The sequence below is a fragment of the Pristiophorus japonicus genome, chromosome 14 (genome assembly GCF_044704955.1).
Source record: "Pristiophorus japonicus isolate sPriJap1 chromosome 14, sPriJap1.hap1, whole genome shotgun sequence".
NCBI classification, from domain to species: Eukaryota; Metazoa; Chordata; class Chondrichthyes; family Pristiophoridae; genus Pristiophorus; species Pristiophorus japonicus.
In genome coordinates, this window is record NC_091990.1 from 94,975,001 (window position 1) to 94,999,949 (window position 24,949).

The 24,949-nt window shown below is 43.7% G+C and overlaps 1 protein-coding gene across 1 annotated transcript in view; it reads left to right on the top strand.

The window, feature by feature from the left end:
* The window catches only part of LOC139279435 (N-acetyl-beta-glucosaminyl-glycoprotein 4-beta-N-acetylgalactosaminyltransferase 1-like), a 980,786-nt gene that overhangs the window by 902,128 nt on the left and 53,709 nt on the right, over window positions 1-24,949 (top strand). Inside the window, exon 17 of the mRNA XM_070898559.1 lies at window positions 6,932-7,004. Coding sequence (XP_070754660.1) covers window positions 6,932-7,004 — 73 coding nt within the window. The remainder of the gene's footprint in view (window positions 1-6,931; window positions 7,005-24,949) is intronic.

Consider the following 24,949-nt stretch of genomic DNA (forward strand, 5'->3'; position numbering starts at 1 on the left):
TCACACAGACACACACACACACAGACTCTCACACATACACACACACACAGACTCACACACACACACACACACAGAATCACACACACACAGAATCACACACACACAGACTCACACACACACACACACATGCACACACAGACTCTCACACAGACTCACACACACACACACCCAGATTCACTCACACACACACACTCACACTCTCAGACACACACACACGCATACAGACACACACACACATACACACACTCACACAGATTCACAGACATACAGACACACACACACACTCATGCACACATACACACACTCACACAGATTCACACACAAAGATTCACACACTCACACACATACTCACACACATACTCACACACATACTCACACACATACACACAAACTCACAGACACATACTCGCGCACACAGACACACACACACTCACACACACAGACACATACTCGCACACACACACTCACACACACAGACACATACTCGCACACACACACTCACACACACAGACACAACTGACACAGAACCGTTTGGAGTTGCACAGGAGTGGTCTGATAAAAGTTTACTCACTTTTGCTGCCACCACATCGTTCCATCGTTTCCGACACTGGTCTCGACCCCGCACAGTGCTGCCCACTGAGGAAACAACTTCACCAATCTCCCTCCAAATGTGCCTATATTGGGACGGTGGAGACTTGCCATAACCTTAACAGGTGAGGTCTTTATACTGATGCTCCACCTCAGATACAAGCTCCTCCAGCTCGTCATCATTAAACCAGGGAGCTCTGGGCTTGGCTCCATCAGACTTCTTGGAAGCATTTTTGGTACTCATTAATTTCCTTGAAGGATGGCTAATGATGAATTTGTATCTCTCTCTCCAAAACTGGCCCCTGCCCAATTGGCAGGTGCAAGTGAGTGCACAGCTTTTTTGAGCATGCGCAGCTGTGCCATCAGCTCCAATCGCGGCAAAAGTGATTTCGTCGCCCAGAGGAAACTACCAAAAAAAACAAATCTCGCGCATGCGTGGTGCACGGCCTCCAATGTTTGCCAAGTCAAGGGGCCTGCACCTAGCACCCACTGCTGCCGCCGCCCACTCACACCTGCCCGCCGACTGTCGCTGCCGCCGACACAACCACGGCGAAACTTACTCCCGACTGGCCCCAGCGGCAGCAGGCATCAAAAAGATATGTTCTGCGCGGAGACCGCGAAGAAATGGGCAGGCCTTAGCTTTGATCAAGTTTGGGCCCCTTGTTCCTCCAATTCTACCCTCTTGTGTATCCGCCCTCTCCTTTCACCCCAGCTCTAGTCCCAATATTCTGGATTTTCCTTCCCAAAACCCTCCACCTCGCTGCCTGCCTCTCCTCCTTTAAACACTCCTTGAAAACCACTTCTTTGACCGAGTTTTTGCCCACTCTTTATAATATTTCCTTTGGTCTGGTGTCTATTTTTTGATTATGCTTCTGTGATGCGTCTATGTTAAAGATGCTGAATGAGCAAATTGTGTTTTGTTGTAGTCTTTGTATAGTAGAGTCACTTTAAGCGTATGGTTCCCAGAGGTGGATTTCATTATACCACCCACACTGAAACAAAGGATAAGATAAGCCTGTTTAAGATTACTAAAGTAAAAGCAGATTCTTATTTTGTTGTGTCACTAAAGATTTAATGCTATTCATTTGTATTGTATAATCACTAAGTGCTGTGAAAAGTTCAGTGCTGGTTTAGTTTGCATGAAGGAGGATTGCAGGGAGATAGGAAGTGGTGAAGAGTCAGGGATTTGAGATCACGATGTGGTGGGATGTGATACCAAAGATGGTAAACTTGAGGTTTGACCACTAATGAGAATATAAAACCTAGGGTGAGGTAGGTAGGTAAAGGTTGGCCCCATTGTTGGGGAAGGTAAGTGTTGGGCCGTAACATTGTAGTAGGTAAGGATTGGGCCCAGTTTTGGGGAAGGTAAGGGTTGACCCCACTGTTGGGGTAATGAAGGATTGGGCCCAGTTTTGGGGAAGGTAAGGGTTGACCCCACTGTTGGGGTAATGAAGGATTGGCCCCAGTGTTGGGGAAGGGAAGGATTGGCCCCAATGTTGGGGAAGGGAAGGATTGGCCCCACTGTTGGGGTAATGAAGGATTGGCCCCAGTGTTGGGGAAGGGAAGGATTGGCCCCAATGCCAATCTGCTGGTCAGGATTGGGTCAGGTGAGTATGACTGAGCATTAAGTGCAAGGCGAGTTGATGATTACCCCAGAATGGAACTAGGGAAGATGGGGAGCAGAGAGGGCATGATTTAAGATCCAAAATAAGAATCAGACAGCTTTGAGTGTGTTGGGTGGGATCTCAAATACCCTGAAAATGGGGTTAATTGGCAATAAGAAAATCAAAAAATTGGTTAAAAAAACAAAAAAGTATCTAAAGTGGACAATATGTTCAGTGGCAGGAAGTGGTTATAATGTGACAAAGAAATGTTGCCCTGGGATTTCCCCATTATAACCATTGACATGAAAGTTTCACTATAAAATTGTGACACAAAATGTAAGGATACAGTGTACAGGAAATGTGTGCGATATGCCAGAGTTTTAATATATTATGAATAGAGAAAGAATGCCGTACCTGGTCCATATAAATACAATAGTGGTACAGTCACTGGTGAAGGTATTATAGTATTGGGATATAAGTATTATAAATTTTGAATATAGGAGGTTGTGGTGCATTGTATATGGTATTAATATCTGGATACATATATGTCTCTGATGTAAATACAGGGGGATGCAATAACTTGAATATATTTAACTACAAAAGGGCTGCAGAGTATAAAGACATTATGAATCAAGCGTGAGCAGTGAAATGTAGCTGTTAATACATCACTTTTTTAACCTAAAGGCTTTTTATTTTCTCATTTACCAAATACCATTCTAGTCATTATTTCGATAAAAAAAGAGGTTTCCATTCCTTAATTTACAATGGTTTCTTTATTTTTCCTGATTACACCTCTGAGAAGTACCTTGGATGTTTTTCTACATTAAAGGCACTATATAAATGCAAGTTTCTGTTGTTGCTTTTTGCCTTACCAGTTCAACGTGACATTGTTATGGCCTCCTTAGTGCAGCTTATGTTTCCTCAAAGGCAGTATGCTGTTTCAGTACTGACTGAGATACGGTTGAGTTTTGAGGGTTTGCATTGTGTAACCATTCTGAAAGGATTTTTTAATATTAAAGACTGAGCCAATTATAATTCCATCAGTGAAATCGTTCAATCCAATCTTCTCCCCTCCTGTAACACCAATGCTGATGAGTTTTATTTGAGCTATCGAGACTCCGATGTGGAACGATTTCTCTTGTGTAATCCATCGGCCGGTGTCTATCTTTGTGATCTTAAAGGTGATTGAAACTGAAAAGGGACAGTTTTCAGATCAGATAGAACACTGGGGCATGTTTGCACATTCAGCAACGATCATTAGTTGTTCATCTGGAATTGGTGTTTCATGGTCTGAGGCTGTCGGAGCAGCTTACTTCACTGGATTGTTTGCTTGGGCATCTCAACAACGCAATGCTGGAGAAAACCTGATAAAGACATTCTCGTTGGCATGATATCACAGCCTTCAAACCCTGCTTAAAAATAACCTAGCTTTTTGCTCAGTGTCCCTGTGTTTAGGTCCCACTTACTCATTAATATTGAATAAGCCACCGCAGTCATGCCTGTAAAGGGGATATCAATTTGCTGCATGATTAGGAGTAGTGAGAGGGTGAACAATTTAGAGCTGGAGCAGGGACGTTGGCAAGGTCAAAATAATTGATGAATTGGCTTCACTTGTACGTTCAATATGTTTTCAATTGTTTCTTTTCATTTCTTTCCTCCACCCTACCACTAGCTTCCTCCCCTCCTTATGCTGAGATACCGTTCCCCAGGTACCAGCAGCCCTTCCCGGTACTTCGTTCAAGTGTTCACTCTTCATGTCCCAGTACAGACGGTGAACGCCAGCAGGCTATTTAACTGTAAATGGCAGCACAACCAAGCCCAATAAATTATTCTGTCTGCTTGGTTTGGGGAGAGGAGGCCCCCTTCCCCTTTGCTGAGGCCTCCCCATTCTGTCCACCATTCTCTTGCCAAGTTGGCAGGCAGATCCCCTGCTCACACGCATCTGTTGATGCTTGCTTAAACGGGCAATCCCAGGGAACGTGCATGGAGCAATGAAGTCGAAAGGAGTAAAAAAAAGATTGATTAAATCGAACGCCAGTAATCAGGAGATAGAAAGCTAGGCTTTTAAAAAATCTGAGGTTTGTCAGAGGAAGGAAAGGATGAGGGAGGTAAGGAGTTCTGTGATTTTGAGTCCTGGGAGATTGTTACTGTATAATTAGTATGTGACTGCTTGGTCTTCTTTGGCAAAATGCTGCAGTTAAGAATTCATCATGTAGCGAATTGCAGATTCAAACATATGGTGCAGCACATTGAAACATCAAAGCAAAGTACCAAGGTAGAACCAGGAATGGCCTGTATCCCTTCACTCTCTCTCAAATCAGAAACTTTCCCATTGACTTTCAAAGGTCTCCACACATCACATGTTGCTGTGCAGACCTAATTTGGCATTTGAACTGCATTTACATTACACAGTGACTTGTTTCAGCTCCCATCTAGAGACTGGTTTCAGAATCATTCATTGTGATGGGGATTATAAATCATACCCTGTAGGCTATATCTAAATTGTCCTTAAGGCTACCACAGTGAAACCAAGCTGATCCATTATTCATTGTGTGTACTGCATATTAAATTCAATGACCTGAATGCAGAGCACACTTTGTGTAAAGTTGGGTCAATTGCTGTGAAACAAATTTTATCCCCCAAATCCCAAGTGAGTATTTACATAATGAAAGCAGAGAGATGTCAGCCAGTGTTGCCTAGGTTTTTAGTTTATAGATGCACTGTGTACGGTGAAAGAGAGTCTCATTGTGCATCGGCGATTGGTAAAGAAATTCTTCCAGGATGTATTGACACATTGCTCAAGCTGTCTAGTCCTGTTGCCAGACTTTAATCCTCCTGCCTGAATCATTCTTGTGTGTATGCTCATAGTTAGTTCTTAGAATGAACAAAAGTCTGGTCTCAAAATCCCATGAAGAAATGTCTAAAAGGCATAAACAAATCAAGATGACTAAAATAGACCTAATGAGATTAATGCTAATGATGTCAAACCATTGCAAACATAAAGTCTAATCCTGGATCTGCCATAGTTCTTCCAACAGCTTGGTTCCTAGAATTAATATAATTTAGGGAGCACACGGAGGAGGCTTATGTGTAGGGCCTGAATCAAGGTGGAAAATATCTGATTAGGAACACTGCTAAAAGAGATCGACTTGGTGTGAGGTGTATGGAGCAAGAGGAGCTCTGGTTGACATGGCAGTGGGAAAATGTTGGCTCGGTACAGGATTATGATGAAGATAGATGGTTCTATCTGAAACTTGGGTCCAGAGCATTGACGTAAGTCTAAGTTGGATGGCCGATTCCCACTTTTTGTCTTTGTTTTTTCTTATGTCTCTTCCTCTGATAGCCTTGTTAAGGCCAACAATGTCTGCCCAATAATTCTTCACAACTAGAAGTGACAAAGCCAGATAGCAAGGCTTGCAATCAAAAAAAGAATACCTGTTTAAAATGAAGCGCAGGTATTGAATCAGAGAGGGCCACTCAAGCTCGTGAGTTACTAGCTTTTGACCCACTGTGGTGCTTCAGGCTGGTGTGTCAGTTTAGTGACACGAGAGTGACTCCATTTATGCTGCAATATCCCTCTTTCAATGTAAGTCATGGTGTTCTATTGTACACGATCATATCACTAAAACATATCGCTAAGCCCCTACTTGACAATGTATATCCACTAATAGTTCACACCGTTACTTTTTACACACTGAAGCCTACCTCTGAAGTGTAGTTGCTACATGGTGGGCTAACTTTCGATCAGATCAGCAGTGGGATGGTTCATTTTGGGGGATGGTCACTTTCCTTGTCTGAAAAACCTATTTAGTTAAGTTCAGCAAAGGGACAGATGCTTTAAATGGTAAAATGGAGACTGATAAAACTTTCCTTTCAGCAGAGCTGCTTGCTGAGATAAAGATAGCATTGTCTGTGACTAGGAAGGGTATAAGAATACACAATTGTTGTTGAAAAGGATTGAAGAATGGGGTGTGTGGAAGGATACAGGCTTGGCATTGGAAGGAGACTGATCTTAAGTTCACCCTTCCCCACAATCCAAATTCTGATTTACCTCTGTGTAACCTCCTTTAGATGTTGTATATTATGATGAAAACTGGTCATATCCAAAACAGAAACAGAACCAATATTTCAGTTTAAGATGAACAGTTCTAGTGGTTGCAGAGCTGGTATCTGGCTTGATCTCAGGTGGTTGAAAACTCTGATCAAAAATGGCTTATAAGAAAAAAAGAAAGAAAGAATGTGAATTTATATAGTGCCTTTAATGTAGTAAAACATCCCAAGGCGCTCAAGTCCTGAAGGAGGGCTTGAACCCACAACCTTCTGACTTAGAGTCAAGTGTGCTACCAACTGAGTCAAACTGATACCATCATATTTCTCATTTGTATGCTGTACCCAGTATTACCATATATACTGTGTGTGTGTATATATTGTACAATACATCCACATGCACCAACCTGGACAATTATAGATCTAAACCTCTGCACTTTGGACATGTAGAATGGATGGGGAGTACACAGAGGCACCTTTACTTATTTACCTATCTGTACCTATTTATTGTAAATTAAGTTAATTGCTGCTGTCAATCAGGTAAGCAACATCTTTTCCACCAGAAGCCAGATAAAATGTAACCTGTGAGTTTCAGAAAATTAAAAGGCAGGAACCTTCAAAGAGGGTTACAAGTACAGAGGATTCCTTGATATAAGCTACCTTACAATCTTGGTTTCTGAATTTTTTTTCAGATATCAATATTTGAAACGCACGGGGAGTTTTGAGCGCTCGGCAGGGCTTCAGGCAGGAGCAGATGCAATAGAGGTGAGTGTACGCATTTAACTGATAATGAGACTCAATGAAATGGAGTTTCAAATGCATTATGCTTTTCTATGACAGCTGCATAACCTTTAACAGGAATCCTAGGCTTCAAGTGGCACCATATATTAATGGAAACTTCATATCAGTTGTATGTGTTTCTTTCCCTGTTAGATATACCATAGTTTATGAGAGAAATTATATAACGTAATCTAGTGATAGCAGGCTGGTATTCATCTCCATTTTAGGTGGCATATGTCAACTGGTCAAAAATGGTTTATGTCTCTCAAACATATGATATAACTAATATTACCTTCTACAGTGTGTGTGCACTATGCAGTATTCCGCATGAAGGGAGGAAACGGGAAGGAACCTCGTAGTCCCAGTAGGATACCAAATTGAATAGAAAAAGTTAAACCATGACTCAAGACAAAGAGACAAATGTTCATACTGATAAAAGGCAACTTCAGGACAGATATCAAGAACATTACTTCACACAGAGTGATTGATATCCAAAATGTTCATCTGGATAGGATATAAGTGGCAACATCTCTGGACCATTCAAGAGACAATTGGATGAGAGGGATCTATAATAACTATGGAAAGATGTTGTGGGTAGACCAAGTGGTTACCTCATCAGTACCTATCTTTGTGACATCAGACTAAATTTTATGATCCTAACACTGACATTTACCCATTAAAATGAATAGGTTTCTGCTGACATTATGATTGAAAATCCTAAACCAAACTAAGAGGCCAGGTTGTATAAACTTGGCTTGTATTCCCTTGAGTTTAGAAGGTTGAGGGGTGATCCAATTGAGGTCTTTAAAATGATAAAAGGATTCGATAGAATAGATGCTGAGAAGCTATTTCCTCTGATTGGGGAAATCAGAACAAATGGGCACAATCTTATAATTAGAGCTAGGCCAGTCAGAGTTTAAATCAGGAAGCACATTTCTCCCAAAGCAAATTGGAAATCTGGAATTCTCTCCCCTAATAGGTTGTGGTTTCTAGCTCAATTGAAATTTTCAAGACTGAGATTGACAGATTTTTATTAGGTAAGGGTATCAAGGGACATGGAGCTAAGGCAGGCAATGGGAGTTGAGGTGCAGATCAGCAATGATTTAATTGAATGGCGTTCCATCCTGTCTGCGAAGTTCCAGCACTGAGGCTCTTTATAAACACCACATAGAATAAAAATGCTTTCCATTCTAATTGTCAACTCTTTATTTAAACTAGGTTCCGATCTAAACAGCATGCTGAATGTATGAGCTGGGAGCTTTAATGAATTGTCAACATGCCCATTATGCTGTCTCACATTACACCCTAAGTGATTTGTGGCGTGATTCATATGGGTAAGGCAGAAAAGTGGCTTAGTTGTAAGCATATTGACTCACCCGTTGCATTGAATCTTGGAGTCTTAGGATACAGTTGCCTGGACATTTTTACTCAGGTAGCATAAGTTTAGGATCTCTGCTAAATCTTCGAGCTAGATGCAATTGGGCAGGCATTGCCTCCCAGGGAGCAAATGGAAAGTGAAGAGCGAGTCACTCCAGGCTCTGTCAGTGCATCTTGGATATAGAGACCTGAGAGCAGTTCACTTTCCCACTTACCCTCCGTTGTACACCTTGAACTAATTTTTAATGCTATATTAGTCTGCACAACTTGCTCACCAGAAGCTGTCAGGTGTGGTTTAAGTGTCCTTTTGAAAGGGCGTGGTATTCACAAAATAGTCTTTGTCCATTTGAAAAAAATATATATAAATTTTTTACAAACACATGGTACGAATGACATCAGAATCCATCATTAGCTTGTGTATGGTGTTCTTGTGATGACAATGATGTATGGTTTATCTGTTCATTCACCCTCCCCAGAGAGAAGCTTATGGCAAGCTCTTTATCATCAAGGCAGTGCCCCTTTAAGGCGAATTCCTCCCTACATTCTCGGCTACCTCAAAGCCCTGAGCCGTTACCACGATGATGAAGTGAATCACTTCCTTGGCAGAGTGCTGTCCTCTTCAGTAAAGAGCTGTATGTGGATATTTCCAGTCTATTAGCTCTAATATTCTAGTATTATGTTCAACATCTGTTGGTATTAATATATAAATAGTAGATTGTAAAGGAAGAAACTTTAAGCAAAGAACTAACCAGATGAGGTACTTAGTGATATGTAAAACATGCCCTCTCCCTGCTACTTTGTCTGATGTATTCCTCTCACTGGCTGTATGTGTTGAATAGCTGGAAATTTCAACTGTTAATCAATGAATAAAAGAACAGTATTCCTAGATGGTGATCTGTCTATCCCTGAATATTTCAACGTTTTTCTTGTACTTTCCAGATCATTTCCTTGTATTCCTGTAGTATTTGTCATGTGTTCATGACAATGATATCTTTTCTGTGTCGACTCCTCCTTTCTGGGTCTTTGCCTCATTCCTACCTTTGCAATCTCCAGGCCTCTGCTTCACACTTCCCCTTCCATCTCTAGGCATAACAATTCTCCCTTCTCATCTTCAGGTTTCTGACTCTCAATCTCCAGCTCCAGGTTCCTGACTCACAATCTCCCTTCCAATCTCTGGGCTTCTGCCTTATTTCCATCTGTTTCTACTTCTAGGCCTTGATTCCTTCTAATTTCATTTGAGCTATGGAGGATGAGCTTGCCTAAAACTTCTTCCTTCTTTTCAGGAGGTGGCTTGTTTTTTCTTTGTAGCTCCTCTAATAGTGTGATCCAGGTTGGTAGCTCACTAGGTGGGTAATATAGAATCATAGAAGGAGGCCATTCAGCCCGTCGAGCCCATACCAGCTCTCTGCAAGAGCACTTCAGCGAGATGAATTACTTGCAGAATTCCCTGCCCTATCCCCTGCAATTTTTTTCCTTCAGGTACTTATCAAATTCCCTTTTGAAAGCCACGATTGAATCTGCCTCCACCATCCTTTCAGCCAGTGCAGTCCAGATCATAACCACTCGCTGCGTAAAAATGTTTTTCCTCATGTCGCCTTTCACCTTAATTCTGCCAATCGCCTTTCACCTTAATTCTGCCAATCACCTTAAATCTGTGTCCTCTGGTTCTCGACCCTTCCGCCAATGGGAACAGTTTCTCTCTAACTACTCTGCTTAAATCCCTCATGATTTTGAACTTCTCTATCAAATCTCCTCTTAATCGTTTCTGCTCAACCTGGTGCATTAACTTATAGCCTACCAGTGGCACTACCCATGACTTTATCAATATGCTGCTCCACTGGCCTGCAATTTTAAACGTTTCTTTTAAGAATGAATACCATCCAAAAATAACCATCCAAATTAATTTGCACATATTTCATTTAAATGAAAATCAGGTCTATTTCTATATTCACCCAACATACTAGATACAATCAGTAATGACTAATAACTGATCTATAGGACTGTGACCGAACTTGAGAAATCTGATTTTTCTAATTCATGATATACTGCCAGTTACTGAAAGGGATGGAATCCGACCAACACTGCCCTGCGTGAACTCCGAACAATTTTCTAAACTGGATGAATTACTTGCAGAATTCCCTGTCCCACTGCTCTTTCCACGAATGTGAATCAGACTCCTTCATCTGTACAGCCTTAAAATGACTGTGTTTGTAACATTCATTGACACCAAGCAATGAAATAAGGACCCTGCTCTGAAGCTGCCTGAATCCAGACCTTGCTTCTGCCTCCTATTATGGAGTAAAGAGAGAGCAATCAAAACAGGCAAAGCTCCCGTACATTGTCCACAGCCCCTACACACTGCACTTCATATACTTTACATAGAATTACACACAAACAGGCTATTCAGCCCAACTGGTCTATGCCGGTTTCCATGCTCCACCCGAGTCTCCTCCCAACCCTCTTCATCTAACTCTATCAGCATAAGCTTTCTCCCTCATGTGTTTGTCTAGCTTCCAATTAAATACATCTATGCTATTCAACCTCAACTATTTGTGGTAGCAAGCTCCACATTCTAACCACTCTCTGGGCAAAGTCTTTCTTGAATTCCCTATTGGATTTATTAGTGACTGTCTTATATTTACAGCCCAAGTTTTGGTCTCACCCTATCTACCCTATCAAACCTTTTCATATTCTTAAAGACCTCTAAAAAGATCCCCCCTCAGATTTATCTTTTCTAGAGAAAAAGCTCCAGCCTATTCAATCTTTCCTGATAGGTATAACCTCTTAGTTCTGGTATCACCCTTGTAAATCTTTTTTTGCATCTTCTCCGGTGCCTTTATATCCTTTTTATAATGTGGAGAATAGAACTGTGTGCAGTACTCTTAAGTGTGGTATGGTAGCATAGTGGTTATATTACTGGACTAGTAATCCAGAGACGTGAGTTCAAATCCCACCATGGTAGCTGGGGAATTTTAATTCAGTTATTTAAATTAATCTGGACTAAAAAGCTAGTACAGGTTGAACCTCTCTTATCTGGCACCCTCGGGACTTGGCCTATGCCAGATAAGGGATTTTGCCGGATGAGGGGAGGTCACGTTTATAAGAATTAGGAACAGGAGTAGGCCATCTAGCCCCTCGAGCCTGCTCCGCCTGCTCTGATTTAAATTGGATGGTACAGGTACTGAGCAAGGGGATATCGGGGCTAGGACTGCGGCAGAGCGATCATGGGGGCGGGGGGCGATGGATCGTGAGGCAGGCCAGCGATTGCGGGAGTCGGCAGCGAGGAAGCACTTCAGTTTGTTCATGTCAGAGTTCTGCGCATGCACCACCCGGTGGCCGGGAATGGTGCCGGATGATGGGTGGTTCTGGATAAGGGAATCCCGGATAAGGGAGCTTCAATCTGTATCAGTAATGGTGACCATATGAAACTACCAGTTTGTTGTAAAAACCCATCTGGTTCACTAATGTCCTTTAGGGAAAGAAATCTGTCATCCTTACCTGGTCTGGCCTATATGTGACTCCAGACCCAGAGCAATGTGGCTTAGCAAGCCACTCAGTTGAACAAACTGCTACAAAGAAGTATCAAGGACTGCAGTGGTTCAAGAAGATGGCTCACCACCACCTTCTCAAAGGCAATTAGGAATGGGCAATAAATGCTGGACTTGCCAGCGACGCCCACATCATGTGAACAAATAAAAAAAACAAGGTTTTATACAAGTTTAAAATAATTTCTCTGTTTTTCAATTCCGTCCTTCTAGAAATGAACCAGAATGCTTTGTTTGCTCTTTATATGGCCTTATTAACCTGCATGGCTACTTATAGTGATTTGCAAGTCTGTACCCCGAGGTCCCTTTGCTTCTTTATCCCATTTAGACTCTGATTATCTAAGTAATATGTGGCCTCCTTATTCTTCCAACCAAAATGCACCACCTCACACTTGTCTATATTGAAATTAATTCTGCAAGTTTATTAATGTCCTGTATTTTGTCACAGTCTTCCTCAGTATTAACTACACCGCGCCCCCCCCACCCCCAATTTAATGCTGTCCGCAAATTTTGAAATTGCACTTACGATTCTCAAGTCAAAATCGTTTATGTAAATAGTGAACAACAGTGGTCCCAGCACCGATTCTTGTGGAACACCATTTTCTACCTTTTGCCAGTCTGAGTAACTACTGTTAAACCCCACTCTCTGTTTTCTGTTTTGTAGCAAGCTTGCTATCCATTCTGCTACATGCCCTTTGATTCCACATGCTCTGATCTTAGTTGCACCTTATCAAAGGCCTTGCTACATCTACTGCGTCACCCGTATCACTGATTTATTGCACCACTGTTCCACCAACTACACCTCATGCACTGCTCTGCACCCATAGTGCACTAGGAACTTGGCTGAGACCACACAGACGCATTTCACTTTGAACTGTTACATTCGGCAGAGAGAGAAGGTTTTTGTCTATTTGATCTAGCCTGGACTCAACCCAAACCAGGTCATTAGAAGCAAAAGTCTTATATTTTAAATCACTTCATTGTCAGCCATGGCTCAGTGGGTAGCACTGATGCTTTTGATCAGAAGGTTGTGATTTCAAGTCCCACTCCAGGACTTGTGCACATAATAATGACACTCCAGTGCAGTACTGAGCGAGTGAATGTAAAAGATCCCACGACGCTTTTTGAAGAAGAGCAAGGGAATTCTCCTGGTGTCTTGGCCAATATTTATCCTTCAGCTAACATCACTGAAACAAATTATCTGATCATTATCACATTGCTGTTTGTGGATCTTGTTGTGCCACGTTTCCCAATATTATAACAGTGACTACATTTCAAAAGTACTTAATTGGCTGTAAAGCACTTTGGGTCATCCTGAGGTTGTGAAAGGTGCCATATAAATGCAAGCTCTTTCTTTTTTCTTTCATGAACCAGTCCCTTTATCTTCCCCTTCTCATTCTCACTTGGCCATCTTGCCAGTAGGGTGCAACGGTGTATTACTTACAATGTCAGCCAGTACTGCAATGAAACATCAGTGGCCATTGTCTGAATGTAACAAACTAGCAAGGGTGCTGAATAACAAAAATCAGAGGTGAAAAACAGTGATGCTGAAGTGCTAAGGGGATGTTTTAATAGTTTTTTGTTGTATGGGGAGATGTCACGTATGCAGTGTTCTGATGTCATCAGTAAGTTCTTTAAAGGAACACCATCTCTTTATGTTTACCCCATTGTTAACCAATGGAGGAACAACATAAATCAGGATGCACAAGAGGCCAGAATTGAAGGAGCGCAGAGATCTCAGGAGAATGCTCGCAGGTTTGTAGAGTGGCTTAGCCAGTCACGTGATGTTCACAAGGCTCAATAAAACCCAGTCAGTTGAGTCTAGGTCATCCATAATGAGGCATGCAGTTGTGAGCCTAGTGGATGAACTGGTAACGAGTAGGATGATAAACCTTTGTTAATAAACCAAATGGTTCTTAATAGCAATGTGTTGCTATGAATTCTTAAGCAAAGAACCTATGAAGCAAATACATTACAGTTACAGAGATAGGGAGGGGCGAGGCCATGGAGGGATTTGAAAACAAGGATGAGAATTTTGAAATCAAGGCATTGCTTAACCAGGAGCCAATGTAGATCAGTGAGCACAGGGTTGATGGGGTGAGTGGGACTTGGTGCGAGTTAGGACATTGTTGGTAGAGTTTTGGATGTGCTGAAGTTTACAGAGGTTGCAAGGTGCAGGCCGACCATGAGAGCGTTAGAATAGTCGAGTCTAGAGGTCACAAAGGAATGGATGAGCTGAGGCAGGGGCAGAGATGGGTGATGTTACGGAGGTGGAAGTAGACGGTCTTAGTGATAGTGAGGATATGGGATCTGAAGCTCCGCTCAGGGACAAAGAGGATAGCAATGTTGCGAAGTGTCTAGTTCAGCCTCAGAAGATGTCATAACTTTACACAGCAGTCTCATCAAAGTCGAGGGGTAAGTTAAGCCCCGCACCCAACATAAATGTAATTCTATCTTACCTGGAGAGAAAGCAGAAAGCAATTTGGTTCGATAAGGAGGCAGAGTGAGCATGAAATTGGATGAGACTGAGAGAAAGTAACCTCGAACCTTGAAAAGAGAGGACAAACAACTGAAAAGCAGTGAAATAAATCATTACAATTTATATTTTGATTTCAGAAATAGATACAACGCAGCTTTAACCTAGGGAGGAAGGTGGCCAGCTCAATATTGTAAAATTCATTTTGTGTAGTTAACATTCTAAATTAAATCATAGATAAGAGCACCCCCTGGTGGCCTAGTGAGTAAATGCACCATTTCCATTTTGCAAATGCACAAATAGAATGATATGAACTTCAGTGGATGCATTGTTTCATCACTTGTATGTGATGTTGTGACATAATAAAAACAGAGCACTCTCATGGCTACAAATAAAGAAAGGTTTGCACAATGTGCTTTCATGAAGCCAGTGCCTTTTTAAGTAAAGATTGCTTAAAAAGGGTTGTTTAAAAAGGGAGAAAGTAATTACAGCCCAGTCAACATAGAAACATAGAAACAAAGAAAATAGGTGCAGGAGTAGGCCATTCGGCCCTTCGCGCCTGCACCGCCATTCAATGAGTTCATGGCTGAACAACCTAACCTCGGTGGTGGGAAAATTATTGGAAAAATTCTGAGGGACCGGATAAATCTTCAATTAGAAAGACATGGATTAATCTAGGACAGTCGGCATGGATTTGTTAAAGGAAGGTCATGTCTGACTAACTTGATTGAATTTTTTGAGGTAGTAACAAGGAGGGTCGATGTGCAATAAAGGTACAGCAGTTATCATGGGCGACTTTAATTTACATATAGATTGGGCTAACCAAACTGGTAGCAATGTGGTGGAGGAGGATTTCCTGGAGTGTATTAGGGATGGTTTTCTTGACCAATATGTCGAGGAACCAACTAGAGAGCTGGCCATCCTAGACTGGGTGATGTGTAATGAGAGAGGACTAATTAGCAATCTTGCTGTGCGAGGCCCCTTGGGGAAGAGTGACCATAATATGGTAGAATTCTTTATTAAGATGGAGAGTGACACAGTTAATTCAGAAACTAGGGTCCTGAACTTAAGGAAAGGTAACTAAGATGGCATGAGGCGTGAATTGGCTAGAATAGACTGGCAAATGAAACTCAAAGGGTTGACGGTGGATAGGCAATGGCAAACATTTATAGATCATATGGATGAACTTCAACAATTGAACATCCTTGGCTGGAGTAAAAATAAAACAGGGAAGGTGGCTCAACCGTGGCTAACAAGGGAAATTAAAGATAGTGTTAGATCCAAGGAAGAGGCATATAAATTGGCCAGAAAAAGCAGCAAACCTCAGGACTAGGAGAAAATTAGAATTCAGCAGAGGAGGACAAAGGGTTTGATAATGAGGGGGAAAATAGAGTACGAGAGGAAGCTTGCCGGGAACATATAAACTGACTGCAAAAGCTTCTATTGATATGTGAAGAGAAAAAGATTAGTGAAGACAAACGTAGGTCCCTTGCAGTCGGACCCAGGTTAATTTATAATGGGGAACAAAGAAATGGCAGACCAATTGAACAAATACTTTGGTTCTGTCTTCATGAAGGAAGACACAAATAACCTTCTGGATGTACTAGTGGATCGAGGGTCCAGAGAGAAGGAGGAACTGAAGGATATCCTTATTAGGCAGGAAATTGTGTTGGGGAAATTGATGGGATTGAAGGCCGATAAATCCCCGGGGCCTGATGATCTGCATCTCAGAGTACTTAAGGAAGTGGCCGTAGAAATAGTGGATGCATTGGTGATCATTTTCCAACAGTTATCAACTCGGGATCAGTTCCTATGGACTGGAGAGTAGCTAATGCAACACCACTTTTTAAAAAAGGAGGGAGAGAGAAAATGGGTAATTATCGACTGGTTAGCCTGACATCAGTAGTGGGGAAAATGTTGGAATCAATTATTAAGGATGAAATAGCAGCGCATTTGGAAAGCAGTGACAGGATAGGTCCAAGTCAGCATGGATTTATTAAAGGGAAATCATGCTTGACAAATCTTCTGGAATTCTTTGAGCATGTAACTAGTAGGGTGGACAAGGAAGAACCAATGGATGTGGTGTATTTGGACTTTCAAAAGGCCTTTGACAAGGTCCCACATAAGAGATTGGTGTGCAAAATCAAAGCACATTGTATTGGGGGTAATAAACTGGTGTGGATAGAGAATTGGTTGGCAGACAGGAAGCAGAGAGTCGGGATAAACGGATCCTTTTCGGAATGGAAGGCAGTGACTAGTGGAGTGCCGCAGGGCTCAGTGCTGGGACCCCAGTTCTTTACAATATACATTAATGATTTGGATGAAGGAATTGAATGTAATATCTCCAAGTTTGCAGATGACACTAAACTGGGTGGCAGTGTGAGCTGTGAGGAGGATGCTAAGAGGCTGCAGGGTGATTTGGACAAGTTAGGTGAGTGGGCAAATGCATGGCAGATGTAGTATAATGTGGATAAATGTGAGATTATCCACTTTGGAGGTAATAACATGAAGGCAGAATATTATCTGAATGGCGGCAGATTAGGAAAAGGGGAGGTGCAACGAGACCTGGGTGTCATGGTTCATCAGTCATTGAAAGTTGACATGCAGGTACAGCAGGCGGAGAAGAAGGCAAATGGCATGTTGGCCTTCATAGCTAGGGGATTTGAGTATAGGAGCAGGGAGGTCTTACTGCAATTGTACAGGGCCTTGGTGAGGCCTCACCTGGAATATTGTGTTTAGTTTTGGTCTCCTAATCTGAGGAAGGACGTTCTTGCTATTGAGGGAGTGCAGCGAAGGTTCACCAGACTGATTCCAGGGATGGCTGGACTGACGTATGAGGAGAGACTAGATCAACTGGGCCTTTATACACTGGAGTTTAGAAGGATGAGAAGGGATCTCATAGACACGTATAAGATTCTGGCGGGACGGGACAGATTAGATGAGGAAAGTATGTTCCCGATGTTGGGGAGGTCCAGAACCAGGGGACACAATCTTAGGATAATGGGTAGGCCATTTAGGACTGAGATGAGGAGAAACTTCTTCACTCAGAGAGTTGTTAACCTGTGGAATTCCCTGCCGCAGAGAGTTGTTGATGCCAGTTCATTGGATATATTCAAGAGGGAGTTAGATATGGCCCTTAACGGCTAAAGGGATCAAGGGGTATGGAGAGAAAGCAGGAAAGAGGTACTGAGGTGAATGATCAGCCATGATCTTATTGAATGGTAGTGTAGGCTCAAGGGGCCGAATGGCCTACTCCTGCACCTATTTTCTATGTTTCTATGAGGGTAGTGCATTTGATGTAGTCTACATGGATTTTAGCAAGGCTTTTGATAAGGTTCTGCATTGCAGGCTGGTCACAAAAGTAAAAGCCCAAGGGATCCAAGGCAAAGTGGCAAGTTGGATCCAAAATTGGCTCAGAGGCAGGAAGCAAAGGGTAATGAGTGATGGGTGTTTTTGTGACTGGAAGGCTGTTTCCAGTGGGGTTCCGCAGGGCTCAGTATTAGTCCCATGATTTTTTGTGGTATGTATCAATGATTTGTACTTGAATGTCGGGGGTATGATTAAGAAGTTTGCAGATGATACTAAAATTGGCCGTGTGGTTGATAATGAAGTAGAAAGCTGTAGACTGCAGGAAGATATCAATGGACTGGTCAGGTGGGCAGAACAGTGGCAAATGGAATTCAATCAGTGAAGTGTGAGGTAATGCATTTGGGGAGGCTCGCAAGACAAGTGAATACACAATAAATGGTAGGACATTGAGAAGTGTAGAGGATCAGAGGGACCTTGGAGTGCACATCCACAGATCCCTGAAGGTAGCAGGACAGGTAGATAAGTTGGTTAAGAAGGCATTCGGAATACTTGCCTTTATTAGTCGAGGCATAGAATACAAGAGCAGGGAGCTTATGCTTGAATTGTATAAAACACTAGTTAGGCCACAGCTAGAGTAATGCGCGCAGTTCTGGTCACGGCATTACAGGAAGGACGTGACACAAAAGAAAAATACTGTGGATGCTGGAAATCTGAAATAAAAACAGAAAATGCTGGAAATATTCAACAGGTCAGGCAGCATCTGTGGAGAAAGAAACAGAGTTAATGTTTCAGGTCAATGACCTTTCGTCAGAACTGGAAACAGTTACAGATCTAACAGATTTTTAAGCAAGTGTAGGGGCAGGTAAAGGGGGGAGGGGAGGAAAGAACAAAAGGGAAGGTTTGTGATACAGTGGAAGGCAGGAGAAATTAAGAGACAAAAGGGATGATGGCACAGGGCAAAAGGAAATGGTAATGGGTCAAGTTAAGAAACAAAAGATGAGTCTAGATAGGGTGTAAATGGAAATGGCAGAATCATCAACAGCTGCTGTGTGAAAGAAAAAAAAACAAAAAAAAGGCAGAGGTCATGGTCTGAAATTGTTGAACTCGATGTTGAGTCCAGAAGGTTGTAAAGTGCCTAAACGAAAGATGAGGTGCTGTTCCTCGAGCTTACGTTGAGCTTCATTGGAACAGAGTAAGAGGCCAAGGACGGAGAGGTCAGAGTGGGAGTGGAGCGCAGAATTAAAAAGACAGGCAACTGGAAGCTTGGCGGGGTGGCACGCTTATGGGCTGAACAGCGGACACCCAATCTGCGTTTAGTCTCCCCAATGTAGAGGAGACCACATCTTGAGCAGTGAATACAGCATACTAATTTGAAAGAAGTACAAGTGAATCGCTGTTTCACCTGGAAGGAGTGTTTGGGTTCTGGACAGTGCAAAGAAGGAGTTAAAAGGGCCATTTACAATGGGGAACAAAGAAATGGCAGACCAATTGAACAAATACTTTGGTTCTGTTTTCACGAAGGAAAACACAAATAACCTTCCGGAAGTACTAGGGGACCGAGGGTCTAGTGAGAAGGAGGAACTGAAGGATATCCTTATTAGTCAGGAAATTGTGTTGGGCAAATTGATGAGATTGAAGGCCGATAAATCCCCGAGGCCTGATGATCTGCATCCCAGAGTACTTAAGGAAGTGGCCCTAGAAATAGTGGATGCATTGATGATCATTTTCCAACAGACTATCAACTCTGGATCAGTTCCTATGGACTGGAGGAATCTAATGTAACACCACTTTTTAAAAAAGGAGGGAGGGAGAAAATGGGTAATTATAGACCGGTTAGCCTGACATCGGTAGTGGGGAAAATGTTGGAATCAATTATTAAAGATGAAATAGCAGCACATTTGAAAAACAATGACAGGATCTGTCCAAGTCAGCATGGATTTATGAAAGGGAAATTATGTTTGACAAATCTTCTGGAATTCTTTGAGCATGTAACTAGTAGGGTGGACAAGGGAGAACCAGTGGATGTGGTGTATTTGGACTTTCAAAAGGCCTTTGACAAGGTCCCACATAAGAGATTGGTGTGCAAAATCAAAGCACATTGTATTGGGGGTAATAAACTGGCGTGGATAGAGAATTGGTTGGCAGACAGGAAGCAGAGAGTCGGGATAAACGGATCCTTTTCGGAATGGAAGGCAGTGACTAGTGGAGTGCCGCAGGGCTCAGTGCTGGGACCCCAGTTCTTTACAATATACATTAATGATTTGGATGAAGGAATTGAATGTAATATCTCCAAGTTTGCAGATGACACTAAACTGGGTGGCAGTGTGAGCTGTGAGGAGGATGCTAAGAGGCTGCAGGGTGATTTGGACAGGTTAGGTGAGTGGGCAAATGCATGGCAGATGCAGTATAATGTGGATAAATGTGAGATTATCCACTTTGGAGGTAATAACATGAAGGCAGAATATTATCTGAATGGCGGCAGATTAGGAAAAGGGGAGGTGCAACGAGACCTGGGTGTCATGGTTCATCAGTCATTGAAAGTTGACATGCAGGTACAGCAGGCAGAGAAGAAGGCAAATGGCATGTTGGCCTTCATAGCTAGGGGATTTGAGTATAGGAGCAGGGAGGTCTTACTGCAATTGTACAGGGCCTTGGTGAGGCCTCACCTGGAATATTGTGTTTAGTTTTGGTCTCCTAATCTGAGGAAGGACGTTCTTGCTATTGAGGGAGTGTAGCGAAGGTTCACCAGACTGATTCCAGGGATGGCTGGACTGACATATGAGGAGAGACTAGATCAACTGGGCCTTTATACACTGGAGTTTAGAAGGATGAGAAGGGATCTCAAAAACACGTATAAGATTCTGGCGGGACGGGACAGATTAGATGCGGAAAGAATGTTCCCGATGTTGGGGAGGTCCAGAACCAGGGGACACAATCTTAGGATAATGCGTAGGCCATTTAGAACTGAGATGAGGAGAAACTTCTTCACTCAGAGAGTTGTTAACCTGTGGAATTCCCTACCGCAGAGAGTTGTTGATGCCAGTTCAAGAGGGAGTTAGATGTGGCCCTTACGGCTAATGGGATCAAAGGGTATGGAGAGAAAGTAGGAAAGGGGTACTGAGTGAATGATCAGCCATGATCTTATTGAATGGTGCTGCAGGCTCGAAGGGCCGAATGGCCTACTCCTGCACCTATTTTCTATGTTCTATGTTTCTATGTAAGAACAGGCTGAAACGATGGGTCTACCAGGGCAGTCCTGTTTGTTGATCTTGCGAAGGAGGTAGAAGTGGGCGATGCGGGGTTGGCGAACGATGAGGTTGGCGGCTGTGGAGGGAAGATCTCTAGAGATGTGATTGCACTTGAGAGGGTACAGAGAAGATTTATGAGGATGTTGCCAGGACTGGAGAATTTCAGCTATGAGGAAAGATTGGATAGGCTGGGGTTGTTTTCTTTGGAACAGAGGAGGCGGAGGGGAGACCTAATTGAGGTGTATAAAATTATGAGGGGCCTAGATAGAGTGGATAGGAAGGACCTATTTCACTTAGAAGACGGATCAATAACCAGGGGACATAGATTTAAAGTAAGTGGTAGGAGGTTTCGAGGGGATTTGAGGGGAAATGTTTTCACCTAGAGGAGGGTTGGAGTCTGGAACTCACTGCCTGAAAGGATGGTAGAGTATTTAAAAAGTATTTGGATGAGCACTTGAAGTGCCGTAACCTACAGGGCTATGGACCAAGAGCTGGAAAGTGGCATTAGGCTGGATAGCTCTTTGTTGGTCGGCATGGACACGATGAGCCGAATGGCCCCCTTCTGTGCTGTAAATTTCTATGATTATATGATTGCTGATTCCACTGGCAGAACTGACTCGGAGGAGATATTCAACCTAATGGTGCAGAGAGACGAATATTGACATGTACACAACTGAATTGCTGAAGCATCCCTGGGTTAATGATTGGATTGGTGCTGATACTAATTCAATTCCTTCACACTCTGGGCTCAGTAACTCTACTGCGAGTTCCCCAAGGAGATCAACAATGCTCTTTGAACAAAAAAACTAATCAGAATTTTTGTGAACCATTTGAGCTTTAATAAAAGATCTTTCAATGGAAAAAGTGAATGATCCAAGTCTCCTATGTAATTTTCCCAGGACTCACTTTAATTCTCCTTCAGTTACCTCCCTCCAACAGCCTAAAGGCTTTTAAAACCCAGTTTAGCATCATTCTATTGTTTTTCATGACCTTTTAGTCCCTCTTTCGATTTTCAGACCTGGTGGTTTCCTGCACCGTGGGTTTTGCCCCTTGATATTGGTTTCTCAATTTAAAAAAAAGTATCTGCAACTTCTGGCCTGATATCGCCAATAACACAGGGCTCTTTGTTTCTGTCTCCCATTGACCAGTGTATTTTCAGTTTTAACAGGGCGCTGTCATGACACATCTTTCACTTGAATGGTCTGTCATTATTGTGATGAAAATGATACGCAGAACTTCTTTCCCCCCCCCCCCCGCGCCCGCCCCCCCGTCCACCCTGCAACCCAAAAATTCATGCCCACCGCTTTTTAAATGCGGCCCTGGAGGCTGTTGAGAGGCAAATCCTGCAGCCAGAGAGTGGCAGGAGGACACCGCCTGGAGTTCTCCGATGTTTGTGGAGGGAGGTGGCACAGCACGTGTCGGCTCAGGGCACGGTGCCCAGAACTGCGACATAATGTCGCAAGGAGTTGAACGACCTCACTCGGGTCGCCAGGGTGAGTACCCTTTCTAATAATCTTACAATGCCATAATGTGACCCTCACTGTCTCACACAATATCCAGTCTGTGCAGTACCTGCTCCTTCACTATGCTCTTAGTTGCTGAAGAGAGCGCAAAGTTCCACCTCAGTTCAGCAGGCATATCCTGGGCCTCCATGCGTAGCTCTCCTTCTGGGTCCTCACTCAGCCCCACCCCTCCTTTCCACTCTTTATATGCATTTGCAGAACTTTAGCCTTACCCTTAATCTTAGCTGGTAGCCGCCAAAGTCCACCGTTCACACAGCCAATCTGCGCAGCTACTGAGAGTCAAATGGACATCTGCACACTTACTCACTCCCTTTTCTGATTGTTATTGCAGGCGAAACTCACAACCGGTGACAACAAATGCGGATTGAAGGAGGGAAGCCTGATCTCCAGGCCCTCACGGAGGTGGAAGAGCGAGTGTCCGCCCTAATGGGCGCACAAGTGGGTGCGGTAGCGGTCAGGGAAGCCGAGCCTCCTGGGGAAAGTGACAGTATGTTCGTCCACTTTCTCTCTTTTATGAGACCATTTACCCCTGAAGCCACATGCCTTTCCCATTTTACATATAAATATCCGAAGTCACCTCCTTCTTCCCTTCCTGTCCCCTCCCCTGCTGTTAACCACACTTCGTTGCTTTGTGCTTGCAGATAATGAGCCAGAAGCGCAACGTGAGGTGTCCACCACCAATGATGGGGGAGTCGAGGAGGATCTGCGCCAGTTCGGCAGGATCCATCTGCTGCAGACACCACCTCACTGCATGAGCCAATCTTCCTGGGATTTGTCGAGCCTGATGTTTCGAGACCCAGCGCAGCACAGCACAGGCCAAAGCAACGCAAGTCCTTTGTGATGTGATTTAGTCACTGGTTGGTGGCATCATTTCTCAGCCTGCTGCATTGCAGACTTAGTCTGCTCTCATGATAGATGCCACGCAAACACTGCCTCTCTGGATTCCCTACAGTCCAATGGAGAACTCACGGAGCCAAAGCATGGTGCTCCAGCAGATTGCTGGGGAAGTGGCAGTTTTTCCATGAAAATGGAAGGTGCTGTCCGCTCTCATGATGACAGCAATCCGGCTCCCACCGCTGCCACTCCGCCTTTGCACCTGCTGCAGTCTGCACCCCACCCATCCCAGACTGCTGCCGTCCATGCTGAGGTAATGCTGTCCACAACCGGGCCTTCTAGGCCCAGAGCTGGGCTAGGGCGTCCTGCTAGGCCATCTGCAGTCTCTGCCTCACAGACACAGCAGCCTTCAAGCAGCCTTGCTGCAGGCACTGCGGCCACATTGAGGAGGAGCACTCAGTGTGGGAGGGGGGAAAAGGTAAGGGGTGGGAAATATGCGAGTCAGTCCCAATAAGGACTTTTCTGACCATGGCCAGATGTCCACAACTTGTAATGCTTGACGCCTGTTATTTGTGGAAGGGTCTTGGCCTAATGTGGTTCATGCGAGCTGGTCTTGCATTTCAAATGGGAGGGACATTTGTATATATCATGAAGTTGCTTATGTGTTCTGCGGTTTAAGGGGCATTTGTTACATTCTTCATTAACTGCCGATGACGGATTATTGTTGTTCAGCTTGATGGCACATTCTTGCTCGAGATAATAAAATGTTGATTTGACCATTTGCATTGCTGTCATGTGTATTAATTGAGAATTTCATGGAACTGCGCCATAAGCCTAGCACATAGTGATGTGACTATGAGGCCCAGTCATCATCTGATCGTTGATTCATCAGAATCGATGCAGGATGAGGCGCTGACATGCAGCCCTTGCAGCGGCTGCAATGGCATGGTATCTCTTCCGTGGCTGCTGATCTTCCTTCTCGTCTGCCTCGCCATGCTGTGTAGCGTCATGCTCCTCTTCCTCTTCCTCCTCCTGAGTTGGAGCTGCAATCCCCAGTGGCAATACCTAGGCCCTCATGATGGCCAGGTTGTGCAGCATGCAGCAGATCACAATGAAGTGCGAGATTTGATCAGGGGGGTACTGAAGGCTGCCTCCAGAGTGCTCAAGGCATCGGAAACGCTACTTCAGCACCCCGATAGTTCTATGAGGTTCTGGGTGGTCGCATGGTTCTCATTGTACCCGATGCTCAGCACGAGTGTTAGGGTTGTGAAGGGGTGCATTAGTCAGGTGGCTAGAGCATAGCCCTTGTCACCGAGCAGCCAGCCACGACCTACATGTGGTCGCTCAAAGTATTGTGGTGAAGTGCTCACCGCAGGATGAAAGCATCGCGTGCGCTGCCAGGTTAGCGGAAATTCACAGCGAGGATGTGCTGTCAGGATAGCGGGCAGTCACAGCGAGGATATGCTGCCAGGATAATGGGCATTCACAGCGAGGATATGCTGCCAGGATAGCGGGCATTCACAGCGAGGATGCACTGCGTGTAGTAGCACACCAACTGTACATTGAGAGAGTGGTAGCCCTTGCGGTTGCGAAACATCTCCGCATTCTGGTGTGGTGC